The 19218-nt window shown below is 42.6% G+C and overlaps 1 protein-coding gene across 1 annotated transcript in view; it reads right to left on the bottom strand.

The window, feature by feature from the left end:
• STPG2 (sperm tail PG-rich repeat containing 2) overlaps window positions 1–19218 on the bottom strand; it is a 228358-nt gene that overhangs the window by 165375 nt on the left and 43765 nt on the right. The window contains exons 7-8 of the mRNA XM_088133269.1: window positions 14221–14325; window positions 4620–4779 (exon numbers count right to left, since the gene is read on the bottom strand). Of these exons, the coding sequence (XP_087989395.1) occupies window positions 4620–4779; window positions 14221–14325 (265 nt within the window). The remainder of the gene's footprint in view (window positions 1–4619; window positions 4780–14220; window positions 14326–19218) is intronic.

The raw sequence follows: 19218 nt of genomic DNA, 5'->3' as shown, positions 1-19218 counted from the left end.
ATATTAATTTCAGTATTAAAAGGGAATCAATTACAAAAAACCCAATCAAAATATTAATTCTAGGCACAACGTTAAATGGAAAAAGAATGGATTAAAGTACTTTCTCATCTTATGCTTTACTACTATGGCAGGAAAAGGCATATACTGTTACAAAATAGCAGAAGCTAAACAGATTTGGATCTGATAATATGTGCTTGGGAAGCCATCTGAAGAGTCCTTGAACACCATCTTTGCTTCAATAGATGAAAGAAAAACTATAAATCAAAATATAAAAATACTGATGCAGAAACTCTGTAACTACTTGGGACCAGTAATACACAACTCCATCAGGCAGGAAATTCCTTATTTAAGTTCCTCCAAAGTTGCAATAAATGTGTTCAGCCAAAAAAAAAAAAAGGCTTATGTTAGCGGACAAAAGCAAAGGTATGTACTTGAGGACACAGTACAAGGAGAGCAGCAACAGAAAAAAACTGTAGAAGGGACAATATATCAGAAGCTGTTTTCAAGGTAAGTAGCTGAAGGAAGGTCATTGTGTCCTTTAATGATAAATTTCATTTACATTTGCTTGCAGACAAACATTTCTACAAAGAAAATTTAGTTCAAAAAATAGAATCTGACAGAATTTGGAATCCCTCCAAAATAATGGAAGAATGCTTATTCATAGCATAGATATTTTCCAAATACCTACAGCTAGCCTATTCAGTAGTTGATTACTTATACAAGCCTCACTCAGTGCTTTGTTTTTTAAAAAAAAGACAGCACTCTTGAGAATACCATTAATAGATACTATTTGTCTTAGGAGTGACTGTCATATTATAGGGCTGATGACCTCTACAATCTTAGGATAACTAGCATGATCTGCAACACAAGGATAAATAGCTCTTTCAGACTGTCAACAAGGGTGACCTTGTCAGAGGATGAAAGAGTATAAAGACGTGGCATTGGCAATTGAGTAAGTATGTAAAATAAAGTCGCATGTTTTCAGATAGCCTAGAATATTTTCACACTTGGATAACCATAAGTTATTTACTTTTAAAATGCTAGGGCCAAAAGCCTATACACCTTCATTTAAAAGCAAGTCTTAATCTACTCCATGGGATTTAGCTGCAAATAAACAAATATAGGATTAGGCTGTTTAATTGCCTGTCCATAGTATGTCAAAAACAATGGACAATGCTACAAAGCAGTACTGTAAGTGATTTTATTTTTTATCTTTGGATCAGCTTTGAAAAATTATATATAAATTACTGAATATAAATTATATTAAATTATATTAGCACAGTAATTAGCACAGTTCCACAGTAAATATAAGTAAAATAGTGTGAGCAAATGCTCAAAGATCCCTTTGCATGTCTTGTTTAAGTGAAGCCTTTAATGTAACAATTACTGGACAAAGTAGAGCCTTTGAAGTATGCAATCAAATTTCCTTGGGGGCCTACATCTTTCTGGTGTCTTAAAATTATCTTTAAATCATTCTCTGAGTAAATCATTCTCTGAGTATACTGTATATATAATTCCATACTATATATATAATTCCATTCTATTGAAATTATATATATATAAAATTCCATACTATTGCAGGTTAAAACTGGCAAAAACTGTGTGAAAGGATTTAATATAATTAATTTAATATAGCAAAGCAGCAAACCACAACACCAAGGTTCATAAGGTAATTTCTTAAGTCTATCCAAATTGCACAATTATCAGAGGCAACCGATCTTTCCATTTCAGAAAGCTGAAGTGGCTTCAGTTTAAGTTCCCTGTTTTTACTATTCCTAATCTAATATTTAATTAATTGTTTATATCTTATGTTTGACAAATATTTTTGAGCAGAAAGCCTGAGATAACATCATCTTCTATTTAAAATCATGAATATTCTTATTTCAAACATCTTAATTAATGTATATACTGTTAATGAAGTAGATTTATATAGATAAAATTAAACTTCCAATATTTGGAATATCTTCTTTAGTAACTTTTCTGTCACTTTTGCAAGGTCTGCTTTCTAAGAAATACACAATTTATTAGTTAACTCCCCCCCATTTTATGGTGTTCCTAGTTTTGAGTTCCACACATACAGAATCACCAAATACTAGAGTGAAAGTTTAAGAAAGGAATGAGCATTGCTTCTGATCGGATTAGCTCCTTTTTCCTAGAATCCTTTTCACTTTATTAACATGTATGATCAGATTTTTTTTTCTTGGACATTTTCTATATTTGATTGACCAATATACTCATCCACACTGAATTGTTCAGATGGTTTTTCCTCTGTCACGGTGGAAAATTTAAAGTTAAGTAGTGGTACTCATCTTGTAGGGAAGAATGTTATATATTCTCAATTTTCCTCACTAGGAGATATTCAGAATATAGTTTTCTTTGATTGAAAGAGCATTAAAGAGTTTTATAATACCATTTTACAGATATAAAAAGAGAACACAGCTGAAGCAAGCAAATTCCTATAGCAAAGAATACAACTTCCAATTTTGCTTTACAAGAAATAAAATGTTGAAAGAAGCAGATGGAGGTTAATGACCAAAATCTGACCCTTGAGAAGGAGTAACAAGCAAGCTAAAAAAATTAAAAATTCAACTTTGAAATCAGAAAAGGACTGAATGGCAAGAAAGTTAACTGCCATTCAGGAAGTTTGACCTAGCAGCCTAATGGTCAATGAAAGGACAGGTAAGGTGATGTACGACAGAAGGCGGCTGACAAAGGATAAAAGAGAAAGCTGGATAAATGACCTCCACTTGTGGGACACTGCCATCAACATCTGGTGAGTGCTCCTGTCTTCCCTAACCCCTGTGGATCACTTGGCCAGTTTTGTAGCAAAACAAGTATGAGTACATGTTTATAAAATGCTTAAGCAATTGCAACTAATAAAGGTTAACCAAGACTTTCTGTGTGCTTTGTGCTCCTTGAACATTTCATTACTGCATAAAGGTTTCCTGACCTAGCCCATACTTCAAGATGGGCCAGGTCAGGAAACAGGCATTACAAGGATTTACAAGAATGTTACCTTATTACTGAAAGGGATCAATAGAATCTTGAAAGCCTGTCAGAGTTTCTCTATATACTCTTATACCAAACAGGGCTGAGTTGTCTTTTATTTTCCCTTAATGGCACCTGCATACCTTCATCAAGGTTATCTCCACATTCCTGAATAATAAGATCCTGAACTCCTAGATCTCTGTTGAAAGTGTGTGAGTCTACTTAAAAATGTGTTTATTCTCTAATAAACCAATCCCTATTCCCCACACATCCCTCAACCAAGGCTATGCACCATAAAGCCTCAGCCACACACTATCTAGTCTCTGGTTTAGATAAAATGTAAGGGAGGCAAAAACATGTCTCCAGCAGTGGAATGTCTAAAAGTGAAAATTAATGGACTAAAAGTGGAGATAATGTTATAAAACACTAAATGAAAGCTTGTATGGTTGTTTTTTTTGTTTTTTTTGGTGCCTCTCTAACCCTCCATATTCTGATGAATATAGGAGGCCAGAGGGAAATTGGAGGTAACTGGAGTTCATCAAGATTTTTTGTTGTTATTAAGTCCACAATCACCCCCTATGGTTATTCAAGTCCATTATAATATTTATCCTAAGCCCACCTTTTTACATGACATGCATTTAGAGTAACATACTTCCAGTAAGAACCATGAAGTACTGGGAAGAGAGAAAAAGAAAGAGAGCTATTATTTAATGAGGTAATGATTAAATAAATAATGCCCAAAAGCCAATGCAAAAAATGCTGAAATCAGATTTATGATTATCCAATCAGTCAATTGCAGAAGATATTCCTTATATGCAAGTAGCATTATAAAATAAACAGAATCTGTAAAGCACTGGGTTCCCTATTTTGATCCCTTCCTAATGTCAGCATGAAGAAAAATTGATTAAGCTGCATAACTACTTTGTCACTTTATCTTTTAAGAGTAATTCTATAATGGAAACCAACCTACATTTGGAAGTTCTGATTACTGAAGATGTATGGGATCTTCATTGTCTAAAATTATATTGAACACATTATTATTGTTGTTGTTGTTGTTAACACTGAGCTACTAATTTGATATTCGTCATCTTTTTCAATCCAGAAGGCACAAGACTAGGCTACCCATCTATAATTGACAAGATTCACTTTATGAGATCGGGTATACTATATATATGCACACACATACACATACATACATACATACATACATACATACAGTATATCAGATCTCATAAAGTGAATATTGTCAGTATATATAGAAAAATCTATTTTTCACTAGTACAGTTCTAGAACAACTACAAACTTCACAGATTATCATACTTTATACTGAATGACATGGATTTCATACATATTCCTTTTCAAAGAAAATTTGGATAATTGATATTTTATCAGTGATGACAAAGCAAACTAGAGGCATCTAGGCAAGGGGGTCCGCTGTTCTATAGAAGCACAGAAGTTTATGAACCAACAGAAACAGTTAAAAAACCAAAACTGCTTTACAAGACTTATGAACTCCAAGTATAGGCAACAAACTGAGGGATAGCTGGGAGAAGGAAAGACATCAGCAGCCCAGACAATCCTACGGGGCTCTTCTTCTGGGCAGTTTAGAAGATGGAGACATATTGATGTACCTGGTGTTTTTTGCAATCTGGAGTCTTGGGTGAATCGAACTGAGGTATGGCCAAATGGGATGCTTTTTGATCCATATGGTCTTCTCAAAGATTCAAGAGCAGAGCGTGTTTCATCATATGTGCCAGGAGCTGGAGCAGAAGTTTTCACAGGTACGAACCTCTAAGAAAATGCAAGAGAACATAAATATATAAATAACAGGTAACTCACTTATATAGTTATTGAAGCAAAGAGAGATCTATTTTGGTATAAGCAAAGCACAGTCAATGGAGAAGCCAGCAGTAAAATTGCAACTCGCGGTCATGTAATGTCTTGCTTAACCACCATGGTAGATTAGCTTAAGGACCATAGTAGAAGTGAGGTCATAAGTTTGTTGCAGTCACATGATGTCTCACTTAACAACCACATCACTTAGCAACAGAGTTGCCAGTCCCAATTGTGGTTGTTATGTGATTGCAGCAGACTGCCTATTTGCAGATAAGGTTAAGCAAGAATTCATCTAAGTAGCCAGGAAAGTTTGCTTCCAGAAGCACCATACAGTATATTTACTACACAGATTCATGTAATATTCTGTAAGGCTTGCACAACCATTTCAACCAGCAGTGCCTAGGAGGCCAGGGGGGACCATAGTGAAAGAAGCAGCATTGCAGCATTGTAATACAAGCCAGTCCTCTTTTCTGTATGCATTGTGACACTGCACACATACCAGAGCTTGGACAGACTTTGCAGTTCAATCTTGCAAAGCCACTTCCACTTTTATCATTCTGATGGAAGCAGCAAGAGCCTGTGGATATTGCTGTTTCAGCCACTCCTAAGCTACAAGGCCAGATGCACAAAGAGACCTATTAAATCTAGATTGATAGAACAATGTGGAATAGACAGTACCACTAACAGATGGATTTGCAGTTGGCTGACCAACCACACTGAGTGTGTGGTCCTTAATGGAACTACATCTATGTGGAGGGAAGTATGCAGTGGGGTACCTCAAGGTTCTATCTTGGGCCCAGTGCTTACAACTTCTTCATGACCTAGATCAGGGGACTGAAGGGGCACTCATCAAATTTGCAGATGACACAAAGCTTGGGGGAATTGCTAACATCTCAGAAGATAGATTCAAGATTCAGGAGGAACTTGACAGACTTGACCACTGGACCCTATCCAACAAGATGCAGTTCAGTTGAGAAAAGTAAGATCCTGCACTTAGGCAGGAAAAACCAGATGCACAGGTACAGCATTTGTCGCACTCTTGGATGATCTCTGGTGGGACCAGGATGGAGGTAGTGCATGCATCCTTGCTCTTCTTGACCTCTCAGTGGCTTTCAATACCATTAACCATCGTATCCTTTTGGGGCGGCTTGGGGAGTTGGGGGGGCGGCACACTTTTGCACTGGTTCACCTCCTTCCTTTAAGGCCAGTCCCAATCAGTATTGATAGGGAGTGAGAGGTCCATCCTGTGGCCCCTCCTTTGTGAGGTGCTGCAGGGTTCAGTACTCTCTCCACTCCTTTTGAACATCTACATGAAACCACTGAGTGAGATCATCTGCCACCATGGGATGAGGTATCATCAATATGCAGATGATACCGAATTACAACATCTCCATCCCGGGTGATTTGAGTGATGCTGTGACCACCCTTTTGAGGTGCCTGGAGGCTGTGAGGGTCTGGATGGGAAACAAAAGGCTTCTGCTGAACCCTGGTAAGACAGCACGGCTGTGGTTTGGGTGCTCCTCTGTATCCAGGAATTTACCATCTTTGGATCTGGATAGGGTGGCACTGCCCTGGACAGACCTGGTACAGAATCTCGGGCTCCTCCTAGACTCACAACTCCAGCTCGAGGAGCAGGTGGCAGTCATGGCCAGAAGGGCCTTTGCTCAACTTTGTGTTGTGTACCAATTACACCCTTTCCTGGATCAGGAGGCCCCCCAGTCAGTCACTCATGCCTTAGTCATCTCCCATACAGACCACTGCAATGCGCTATACATGGGGCTACCCTTGAAGAGTATCCAGAAGCTACAGCTGGTGCAAAATGCGGCCACACGGGCAGTTCTGGGTGCCCCTAGGATGGCACATGCAACACCTTTGCTGCGGGAGCTGCATTAGGTGCCAGTTTGCTTCGGGTCCAATCAAGGTGTTAGTTATCACCTTTAATGCCCTACATGGCATGGGACTAGGCTACCTGAGGGACTGTCTCATCCCCATTATGTCAACCCATCCCACCCGGTCAGGCAGAGAAGGTATGTTACGGACCCCATCTATGAAAAAATGTTGACTGGCAGGTCTACAAGGAGAGCCTTCTCTGCCATTGCCTCCACCCTATGGAACACTCTTTCCCCAGAGGTGAGGTGAGCCCCCAGTCTCCCAGACTTCCAGAAAGGGGTGAAGACCTGGCTCTGCCAACTTGCATGGGGCGTGAAGAGGGGTAACTAACCCTGAAAATGACTGGCACCTTGAAGACGCTCCCACAGGTTAACAACCATCATTTAGCATCAATTACCTTGGAAGATGTTATTTATTAATTCAACATTGGTTTATTGTATTTTAATCACTATTTTAACCAGTATTTATTTTTGTTTTTACTGTAAATCTCCCAGAGTCGCTCATTAAGTCAGATGGGCAGTGACTAAATTTGAAATATAAAATAAAGAAAAAATAGGCAGTTCCTGGCTCAACAGTAGTGCCTATGAGAGAGATCTAGGTCTCCTGGTGGACCACCACTTAAGTATGAGTCAGGAGTGCGCTGCAGCTAGAAGAAAGCCAACACAGTCCTGGGCTGCATCAACAGAGGAATAGTATCAAGATCAAGGGAAGTGTTAGTACTGCTCTACACTGCACTGGTGAGGCCACACTTGGAATCCTGCATCCAGTTCTGGTCACCACCATACAAAAAAGATGCTGAGGCATCTTGTAGCCGGTCTTCAGGAGAGAGGAGGCAAAGGAGAAGAGATTTCAACTTGTGTTTCTATTGTGGAGCCCCAGGGCATGTGGTGAGAGCTTGTCCGGCAAGAAGTGTACTGGCGGGGGCCAAACACATGCAGCAGGCACCCACCAAGAGAGCAGTTTCAGTTCCAGTGCAGCAGCAGGGAAACTGGCAGAGCCCCCCTCCTCAGAGCTTGCAGGGGGGAGCATCAAGCAATTAAGGAGACCTCACTCCGGAGACAGCAGCCAGGCTTTCATGCTAGTGCCTCTCACAGTGACATTGCCTTCTGGCTCCAAGATTGAGTTGGAGGCTCTCATAGATTCAGGCACTACCACAAGTTTCATAGATGTTCGAACTGTACAGAAATGGCAATTACCTACAATGGATTTGAAGAAACCCATGGACGTAGAGACTATAGATGCCCAACAATTGAGGGCGGGTCTGGTGGTGCAGTCGACAATCCCTCTGCAGGTGACCATTAACAATCACACTGAGTTATTACCCTTGTATGTTACAGCGTCATTACAGGTGCCGGTGGTCATGGACACTTCGTGGCTTCAGTTACACAATCCTGACATTGACTGGTCAGCAGGGATCCTCTCATTTTCAGCTCCAGATTGTCAGCACCACAAGGTACAGGGAACTATCCTCCCCATTTCTCAAGTAGGCACCAGGCTGGGGGAGGGAGTTTGCCTGCCAAGTATGCAGACTTTGCAGACGTTTTTGGGGAGGAGGAGGCTACGGCTTTGCCTCCCCATAGAGACTGTGATTGCATGATTGATTTGAAGCCAGGAGCTAAGATTCCAGCCAGGCGGCAATATCCCATGTCTGCAAAAGAGTTAGCTATTCTCAAGGATTACCTAGAGGTAAATTTGAAAAAAGGTTTTATTAGGCCATCAAAGTCTCCAGCCTCAGCCGTCACATTTTTTGTGCCAAAGAAGCCAGACCCGCAGACTTTTGGAACCACTGCTAGCGGGACAATTCTGATGCACACAGTGCATGATTACAAGGAACTGAACAAGATAACCATTAGGGATCATTATCCGCTCCCATCCTGTCTCCTGAGAAATCTATATGCGGGCCAAGAAGCAACAGTTAGAACCGGTCACGGAACAACCGATTGGTTCAAAAGAGGGAAAGGAGTATGACAAGGCTGTATACTGTCACCCTGCTTATTTAACCTATATGCAGAGTACATCATGAGAAATGCCAGGCTGGAAGAATCACAAGCCGGAATTAAGACTGCAGGGAGAAACATCAATAACCTCAGATATGCAGATGATACCACCCTAATGGCAGAAAGTGAAGAAGAACTAAAGAGCCTCTTGATGAGGGTGAAAGAGGAGAATGCGAAAGCTGGCTTGAAACTCAACGTTAAAAAACTAAGATCATGGCATCTGGACCCATCAATTCCTGGCAAATAGAAGGGGTAGAAATGGAAGCAGTAACAGACTTCATTTATTTGGGCTCCAAGATCACCGCAGACGGAGACTGCAGCCATGAAATTAAAAGACGCTTGCTCCTTGGGAGGAAAGCTATGGCAAACCTAGATAGCATATTAAAAAGCAGAGACGTCACCTTGCCGACAAAGATCCGCATAGTCAAAGCTATGGTTTTAGTAGTAATGTATGGCTGTGAGAGCTGGACCATAAAGAAGGCTGAGCGCCGAAGAATTGATGCCTTTGAACTGTGGTGCTGGAGAAGACTCTTAAGAGTCCCCTGGACTGCTAGGAGGTCAAACCAGTCAATCTTAAAGGAAATCAACCCTGATTGCTCATTGGAAGGACTGATAATGAAGCTCAAGCTCAGATACTTTGGTCACCTAATGCGAAGAGAGGACTCTTTAGAAAAGACCCTGATGCTGGGAAAGATTGAAGGCAAAAGGAGAAGGGGACGGCAGAGGATGAGATGGTTAGATAGCATCACTGAAGCAATGAGCATGAAACTGAGCAAACTCAGGGAGGCAGTGAAGGACAGGAAGGCCTGGCGCAATATGGTTCATGGGGTCACGAAGAGTCAGACACGACTTAACGACTGAACAACAACAACAATCCACTCCCATTGATATCAGACCTTTTAGACCGGCTACAAAAAGCTCGCATTTTCACAAAGCTAGATCTTAGAAATGCCTACAACCTTATTTGTGGGAAGGAGGGACATGAATATCTGACTGCCTTTGACACAAGATATGGGAAATATGAATATACAGTGATGCCGTTCGGGCTTTCTAACTGTGGAGTGGTGTTTTCTAGATTTATGAATCAGATTTTCTCTGACATAATTGATTCCTATGTGCTGATTTATTTGGATGACATTCTGATATATTCTGACGATGTTCAATCACACACGATGCATGTGAGGAATATGTTACAGAGACTGAGAGAAAATAAACTATTTGCCAAGCCAGAGAAGTGTGCATTCAATTTGCCTCAATTGAATTATTTTGGGTTTGGAATTTCAACAGAGGGGCTGCAGATGGATCCTGCTAAAGTGCAGGCAGTGTTGTCTTGGCACCCATCCTGTAATGTAAAGGGTGTACAACGTTTCCTGGGGTTTGCTAACTTCTACAGAAAGTTCATTCCCAATTTTGCAGAGTGCGTGAAGCCCCTCACGCAACTGTTGAAGAAAGGAAAAAAGTTTGCTTGGGTGGAAGGGGAGCAGGCAGCTTTCCAGCAGTTAAAGCAGCTTTTTGCCTCCCAGCCTCTCCTCCTGCACCCCGACCCTTCCCGCCAGTTTGTATTCCACACAGATGCTTCCAATGTGGCGATAGGGGTGGTCTTGTTGCAGGCGGATGAGGCAGGTGGGGGGGTGGCTGCCATGTGCCTTTCTCACTCGCACACTCTCTCCAGCAGAGAGAAATTACGATATTTTTAACAAGGAGTTACTTGCAATTAAAGCAGCTTTCCAGGAATGGAGGCAATGGCTGGAGGAGGCGAGGTTTCCTATACGGGTGTGCACGGAGCATAAGAACTTAGAGGCAATGCAGAGCTCGCACTCTCTCACTCCGCGCCAAGTGCGGTGGAGTCAGTTTTTTTCACGTTTTGACTTTTACATCACGTACATTCCTGGCTCTCGTAATTTGATGCCCGACGCGCTATCCCGGAGGCCGGAGTACATTGCCGAGCAACCCGCCTCCATAGTGCACTGCGATCTTGCAGCCTTGCAACTTTAAAGACTTGGATGGCACGGGGGAGAAGTTGGGAGCAAGTCAGCAGACAGAAGACTTATTGGTAAGAATAAGGGTGCAACAGTTGCAGGACCCTTTTGTGAGGGCTTGGATGGACGACCTCCAGGGCACCCAGCAGGGTGAGGGTTCCCCCTTTTCACTGGCAGGAGGCTACCTCCATCACACGGGGCAGTTATATGTTCCTTTGTCCCTGCGGGAGGAAGTTTTACAACTTTGCCACGATAATGTAACAGCAGGGCATGGGGGGGGGGTGTTTAAGACTCTGCATAGGACTTTAAGAGACTATTGGTGGCCTAAAATGGCTGCAAACATTACAGATTACGTGGTGTCTTGTCACACGTGCAGGCGAGCTAAGTCTTTTCATGGGAGGCCTGCTGGGCTGTTGCAGCCGTTAGAGACTCCCCCCAAGTCTTGGCATACAGTGTCAATGGACTTTATTACTGATTTGCCACCAGTGAAGGGTTATTCTTCAGTTCTGGTGGTTGTAGACTTATTTACTAAGATGGCTCATTTCATACCATGCAAGGGTCTGCCTTCTGTCCCAGCCACAGCACAGCTATTTTTGGATCATGTCTTCAGATTCAGAGGAATGGTTAATAGGTTAATAATGGACAGAGGGAGTCAGTTCTCTTCTAAGTTCTGGAAGGCTCTTTTTGGACTGTTGAAAGTCCACAGCCACATGTCTTCAGCGCACCATCCGGCTACCAATGGGGAGGCAGAGAGGACCCATCAAATGTTGCAACAGTATTTAAGGTGCTACGCTACCTACAGCCAGGACAATTGCACTGATCTAATTCCTTTGGCAGAGTTCTCCTATAACAATTCAGTGCACTCGTCAATTGGGATGTCCCCTTTTCAAGCGCTGTATGGATGGGACCCCCAGGTTTTGCCACAGACTGTGTCACAGGGTGGGGTCCCAGGGGCAGCGCATTTTCTGAAAGAACAGCAGGCAGCTCAACAACTGTTGAAAGATCAGTTAGCAAGGGTGAAGGAGGCGTACAAGAGAGCTGCTGATACCCGCAGACAGACAGGTCCACAGATTTCTGTGGGGGACAAAGTGTGGTTGTCTACCAGGTTCTTAACTTCCAACAGGCCATCCAAAAAATTGGATGATCGGTTCGTCGGACCCTTTAAAGTCGTGAAGCAGGTGAACCAGTTAGCTTTTTGCTTGCAGCTGCCACCTTCGATGAAGGTCCATCCGGTCTTTCACCGCTCCTTACTAGTCAAGGAGGCTCCACCAAGTCCCTTGAGAACGCAGTCTTCCCCACCTCCTCCAGTTGTAGTCGAAGAAGAGGAGGAATATGAGGTGGAGGCAATCCTGGACTCTCGCAGGAGAGGAAAGGGAATTCAGTATCTGATTCATTGGAGGGGCTATCCTGAAGCGGAGTGTTCTTGGGAGAATGCAAGGAACGTTCATGTCCCAGAGCTGGTCATTGACTTCCATAGACGTTTCCCCAGCAAGCCGAAGCTTCAAGTGCTGCCCAGCGCGCCAGCGGTTAATCAGCAAGAAGAGGGCAAGGGCAGCACACTGGAGGAAGGTTTGGTGGGGGCTTTAGGGGAGGAGCGGGCTGAAGCAAGCAGTCCGCAGCCTTCCACTTCAGGTTTGCATGTGGTAGGGAGGAGGGGGGCTGATTCTGCTAATGTAGCTGTTTTCCAGGACCGATCGAATGGCTGGAAGGAGGAGCCAGGAGGTAACAAGAGAGCATCATCACCTGACCTTTTGTCTCTACCGCCTTTGCCCAGTTCTCATGAGAACTCCAAGGGGGAGGATGGAGATGGAGGGAGGGGTGATGTGAAGGAATGGTTGGATGAAGGCCACGCTCAGGGAGATAAGCATTCCCTTAGCCCCCAACAGGAGCGTGGGAAGTTTAAGAAGATGAGACTGGCACTACCCTAAGGAATGCATGGTGTTTTGGCTTGCTGGCTTGGGAAGTTAGATTCAGTCTGGGGAAATTTCTGTCTTGAGGTGGAAGCTAATAAACGCAACAGAACTGTATCTGCACTGTCTCGGGGAGTTCTTTGGGCTGAACCTGACACTGCCACAGGAAAGAGGGTGTCGATTTATTCTCCATAGCACCTGAAGGTAGGACAAGAAGCAATGGGTGGAAGCTTGTCAGAGGGAAATCCAACCTGGAAATAAGGAGGAATTTCCTGACAGTGAGAACTATTAAGTAGTGGAATAGCTCGCCTCCCGGAGTTGTAGGTACTCCATCGCTGGAGGTTTTCAAGACAAGATGGACAACCGTTTGTCCAAGATGATATGAGGACTCTTGCCTTGGGCTGGGGGTTGGACTAGAAGACCTCCAAGGTCCCTTCCAACCCTATGATTCTATGAAATCTACCTTGCAGCAAAGCAGATTACATCATATTAAATCAAGCATGAGAGAACACTCTGCAAAGTTAAGGCAATTTAAAGTGGTGAGATATTTGGTTGCAGACTGCTTCACACTCAAGCTTCTGGGCCTAACACTGTTAACAACTACATCCATCTCATTATGCCATTTCATCAAAGGCTCACTGTCTGTTTATTCTGGCTTGATTGTAAACCACAGGCAAGAAAAACTTTGGAGGCATGTCAGGGTAGGCCTGTAGTTTACTCATTAGTAGTTGTTAAACAATTGCATTTGTTGACTATGTAGCGTTCAGTAAAAAGAAAGTGATGTCGAACAAATATATTTTATAATCTGCTCCATGCAGTACATGAGCCAAATTTGGAAGCAGTTTATTTCCCCAGAACAAGCAACAAAATGTTCTGATCCTTTTGTACCTGAATCCAAGAGAACATAACACCCTGAAGAGGAATCTATATAGTTAAACTGAGTAATGCTTGAGACCCTTGCACTGCTACTTCAGAATCAGCTTTTTTTCCACCATTGAATTTATAATGAAATAGTGTTATCTTCTGTTATCTGCCCATTATTTATATTCAATTCTCAATCTTTTGGCATTTTAGATGGACATATACATTCTCTGTACAGTGCCATGCATGCAGAAACTACTGAAAAATACTGGCAAGCATACTACAGTTTTGTGTAACATTACCATAAGAGCACCATTAACAGATTGATTGTCCTCAATGCTTAGGAATCTTTTCTAGATTTTGAAAAGGTACATTTATCTTAGTTCAAAGAAGGAAATCAGCAAGAGAGAGGGAAAGAGAGAGAGGGGAAAAAAACCTAAAAATTTTACATGGAATGTAACTGAACGATCTTTGGCTGCAGTTATGTTTCAGATCTGATGTATATCTAATGTAAATCTAATTATGAATCTGATAAATAATCTAATGGATAATTAGAATTTATAGGAACTTCTGTGTAAATTGTCTGCTGTCATTAAGTTCTATTTAATGTATTTGTAAATAATATTGCAAATAAACCACTGCACATATTCCTCCAGAAACAAAATCCTGTAAAACTGTCTTTCAAATTTTTCAAAGAGGCTAACAACGATATCAAAAAGAAAAAAAATGCAAATAGAAAAGAACTATAGTACTTTTTACCTCAGAAAGAGAAAGAAAAGGAACACGATGAACTTCACTTTGTGTGACACTACCTGCCTTCCCAAACTGGCTTTTTATGTCATATTGGCCAGGACCTGGAACACCCTGTAAATTAGAAAAACAAATAAATGATTAACATCCAAACATGTGGCAGGCACTAGGGTTTGCAGGGAGATCTAACTCTGAAAGATTACCGTATGAATCCAGAAGAAGAAACACAAAACAGAAAAAACAGAATGATGAAAGCCACAAAACAAAAAGAAATGCTCCACAGAATGATCTACTTCTGAGTTTCCTTCCACTATCAAGTACATTTTTAAAATAAATTGTTAACATTTATGAAGTAAAATTCTACAGTTATTATTACTTGTATCATCTGTAATACAACTTAAGAAGCAAATGTCAAATCAAAAATAAGTCACCAAATCAGCTTCACATGGGAATAGCCATCTTGGACAAACCGCAGTTGGCACCTTTGAAAGGACACTAAGTTTGAATACTTCCTTTTATTTCATAGAATCATAGGGTTGGAAGGGAACTTGGAGGTCTTCTAGTCCAACCCCCAGCCCAAGGCAGGAATCCTCATACCATCTCAGACAAACGGCTGTCCATCTTGTCTTGAAAACCTCCAGCGATGGAGTACCTACCACTCCGGGAGGCGAGCTGTTCCACTGCTTAATAGTTCTCACTGTCAGGAAATTCCTCCTTATTTCCAGGTTGGATTTCCCTCTGACGAGCTTCCACCCATTGCTTCTTGTCCTACCCTCAGGTGCTATGGAGAATAAATCGACACCCTCTTTCCTGTGGCAGCCCTTCAAGTACTGGAAGAGTCTATCATGTCTCCCCTCAGTCTTCTCTTCATTAAGCTAAACATACCTAGTTCCTTTAGCCGTTAATCACAGGATTCAGCCTCCAGACCCTTATCTTGCTCTTCTCCACACTCTTTTTAGGGCTTCAGCATCTTTTTTGTATGGTGGTGACCAGAACTGGATGCAGGATTCCAAGTGTGGCCTCACCAGTGCAGTGTAGAGCCGTACTATCACTTCCCTTGATCTTGATACTATTCCTCTGTTGATGCAGCCCAGGACTGTGTTGGCGTTTTTGGCAGCTGTAGCTCACTGCTGACTCATACTTCAGTGGTGGTGCACCAGGACACCTAGATCCCTCTCATAGGCACTATTGTTGAGCCAGGTACTGCCTATCATGTATCTGTGCATCTGGTTTTTCCTGCTTAAATGTAGGACCTTACTTTTCTCTCCACTGAACTGCATCTTGTAGGATAGGGCCCAATGTTCAAGTCTGTCAAGATCCTTCTGTCTTCTGTAGTGTTAGCAATTCCCCCCACCTTTGTGTCATCTGCAAATTTGATGAGCGCCTCTTCAATCCCCTGATCTAGGTCATTTATGAATATGTTGAAGAGCAGTGGGCCCAAGACAGAACCTTGAGGTACCACACTGCATGCTTCCCTCCACATAGATGTAGTCCCATTAAGGATCACACGCTGAGTGTGGTTGGTCAGCCAATTGCAAATCCATCTGGAGTGGTACTGTCTATCCCACATTGTTCTATCTTACCAAGAAGTAGGCTATGATCTACTTTATCAAATGCCTTAGTAAAATCTAGGTATATTATATCCACAGCATTTCCTTGGTCCACTAATTTAGTCACTTTATCAAAGAAGGCAATAAGATTTGTTTGGCATGATCTGTTCTTAACAAACCCATGCTGGCTTCTAGTAATCAACTTGTTCGTTTCTAGGTGCACACAAACCTGCTGCTTGATTACCTTCTCTAGGATTTTCCCAGGTATTGATGTCAAGCTGATTGACCTGTAGTTTTCTGGATCCACTTTTTTCCCCTTTTTAAAGATTGGAACCACAACAGCTATTTTCCAGTCCTCTGGCAGTTCTCTTGTGCTCCAGCTCTCAAAGATTTCATTCAGTGGTTCTGAGATCACATCTGCCAGCTCCTTCAGTACCCTGGAGTGTAAACCATCCAGTCCAGGAAACTTGAACTTGTTCAAAGCTGCCAGGTGTTCTGTAACCAATTCCTTACCTATTTTGACCTGAATTCTTCTTCTGTCTCCCACGGTGCTGCTTTAGACAGGTTGGGCTATTTTTTTTTTCCTTTTGCATAAAGACAGATGCAAAAAAGGAATTAAGCAGTTCCACTTTCTCCCTGCTGCCCGTCACCTTCTTGCCATCTTCTCCCACTAGCGGACCAATCATTTCCTTGACTTTCCTCTTGCTCCTTACATATCAAAAGAAACTTTTTTTGTTATTTTTGGCATTTGTTGCAAGTCTTAGTTCATACTGAGCCTTAGCTTTCCTGACTCCATCGTTATAAATTTGGGCTATTTGCTATTTGCTGGTATTCTGCTCTAGTTACAAACCCTTCTTTCCATTTTTTATACTTGTCCTTTTTGTCCCTCAGCTTGTCAGAGAACTCATGCTGGTCTCATCAGATGTCTCCTGTTTTTCTTTCTCTGTGGTATGTTTTTGTTTGGGACTTTACTATCTCATTTTTCAGAGTTTCCCAAGCATCCTGAACCACTTTTCCCTCTAGGATTTCCATCCACGGGTTCCCTCCTATTCTTTCTCTTAGTTTGTTGAAGTCAGCTCTCTTAAAACCTGGAACACTAGTCTGACTGTTCAGTTGCCCTTGCCTGCATTATGGTGAATCCTAGTATAACATGGTCACTCGCTCCCAAACTTCATACATCTTCCAGTCTCTCAACCACTTCATCCCTATTAGTAAGTATCAAGTACAGTATAGCTGATTCTCTAGTTCCCTCCTCCACCTTTTGGATGATAAAGTTGTCATCTAGGCACATCAGAACCTGTTCGATCTCCCACTTGCTGCAGAGTTTGTTTCCTAGTTGATGTCAGGGTAGTTAAAGTTCCCCCATTACTACAGTGGGTAGTCTCCTGGACTAGAGATGGGAAGGCCTGGAAAAAATCCAGAAAAAAAGGTTTTTTTCCATTTTTTTCCAAAGCCCTTTTTTTCCAGAAAAATTGGAAAAAAAAGTGTGTGGAATATGTTCTTTTCCAATGATAAATAATATATCTATGACATGGTATTCAAACTATGTAACATGAGGACCTTAATGAAAGATTTCTGAGACTTTTTGTAAAGTCTTAAATTATTGCAAGTTCTCTCAGCTGAAGACAAGCAAATCCTGGAATAGAATTCAAGTAACACTGTACTTCTCAAAGCAGTTCTCAAACAGGAGAAATATGCATTTGTGCCACTAGGGGGCACTGCAGGGAAAAGCCTCCAGTTTAGTTTACTTGTGTACCTCAGACCTCCTACAGCTGAGTACAGTGGTACCTCGGGATACAAACGCCTCTACTAACGAACTTTTCGGGTTACGACCAGCTCCGGCCACAAAAATTTACCTCGATGCGAACTCCGCCTCGGGGCACGGTAATTTTTCCACCCTGACACGTGGTCTGCGACCATTTTTCTGCCCCTGACACGTGGTCCGCAGCCATTTTTCCGCCCCTGACACGTGGTCCGCGGCCATTTTTCCGCCCGACACGTGGTCCGCGGCCATTTTTCCGCCGTGCCGCACCGCGCCTGGCCGTTTTCGTGCCGCACCACGCCGGGCCGTTTTCGTGCCGCGCCCGGCCGTTGCCGTGCCGTTTTCGCGCTGCACCACGCCATGCCCGGCCGTTGCCGCACCGCACCGCGCCGCGCCCGGCCGTTTTCGCGCCACGCCCAGCAGTTTACGCGCCGCGCTTCGCCCGGTCGTTGCCGCGCCGCACCCAGCCGTTTTCGTGCTGCACCGCACCCGGCCCCTTTCGCGCCACGCCACGCCGCGCCCGGCCGTTTTCCCGCCCCTGACGCATGTTCTGCGGACGCGAGAACGGATTAATGGTAATTACATTGAACCTTATGGGAAAATTTGCTTCGGGGTGCGACCAAATTCGGAGGGCGGAACGGATTAACCGGATTTACATTGAACCCTATGGGGAAATTTCCTTCGGGTTACGACCAACTCGGGATATGCCCAGAGTCACGGAACGGATTAAGTTCGTATCCTGAGGTACCACTGTAATTGTTGGTATACAGGAGATGATAGTTTCTGTCCTCCTCTCAGGCCTTAACTGACAGGTAAGAGGGTAAATTTTTCTGACAAATTAGTTTCTCTTTTGTAACCCTTAAATGATTCCTATTAATGTTCTCCGCCATCACAGCATAATGTTTACCTATGGTCTGGTCAGTAAATTGGTTTTTCTGTTCCTCCTCTCAGTAAAATGGTGAGACCAACATCTAGAGTTTGGAAACATTTCCACAGTGCAATTTCTGCTGAGAGCAAAGCTGCAATTTGCAAATATTGTGAGAATATTTTTTTCAAAATGCTACAAGGATGACAAAACACATTCTTGCATGCCAGAGGTGCCCTAATGACATTAAAAAATACTTTATGGAATTAAATGATGAGGACCAGAATGAAAGTGCAAGTAGCTTTTCCTTCCAAAGTTCTAATTCCAGAAACACTATTTCTGCTGCTTCTGGATCATTACAAAGTGTTTCTTCACCAGCAGCATCTTCAAGTAAAGAAGTGTTGCAAACCACTGCCTCACAAAAATGCACCATACCTTCATTTATAGATAAAATGACACCTGAAAATCAGGAGAAAATTGATCATGCCCTTGCAAGAGCAATATATGCTTCTGGATCAGCATGTCAAAATGCATATTGGCAAGAAGCTTTTAAATTATTTCGACCATCATATCATTTGCCAAGCAGACATTCCTTGAGCAAGCCTCTTTTGGAGTCAGAATATGAGCGTGTGATGGAATCTGTACAAGGAAAAATCAGTGAAGCACTATGTCTTGCAGTACTTACAGGTGGATAGACAAATGTTCGGGGAGAAGGAATCATCAACTTTGTGATAACAACACCTCAACCAGTCTTTGATAGAAGCATTGAAACTGGAGAGAACAGACATACATGCAGAGTATATCAGCAGTGAAATATGTGCAGTTTTAGA

This window comes from Python bivittatus, unplaced genomic scaffold (genome assembly GCF_059951505.1).
Source record: "Python bivittatus isolate LINGU-HERP-01145 unplaced genomic scaffold, Pbiv_v1 ctg000070_np1212, whole genome shotgun sequence".
Taxonomy (NCBI): domain Eukaryota; kingdom Metazoa; phylum Chordata; class Lepidosauria; order Squamata; family Pythonidae; genus Python; species Python bivittatus.
This window is presented reverse-complemented; position numbering and strand designations above follow the sequence as displayed.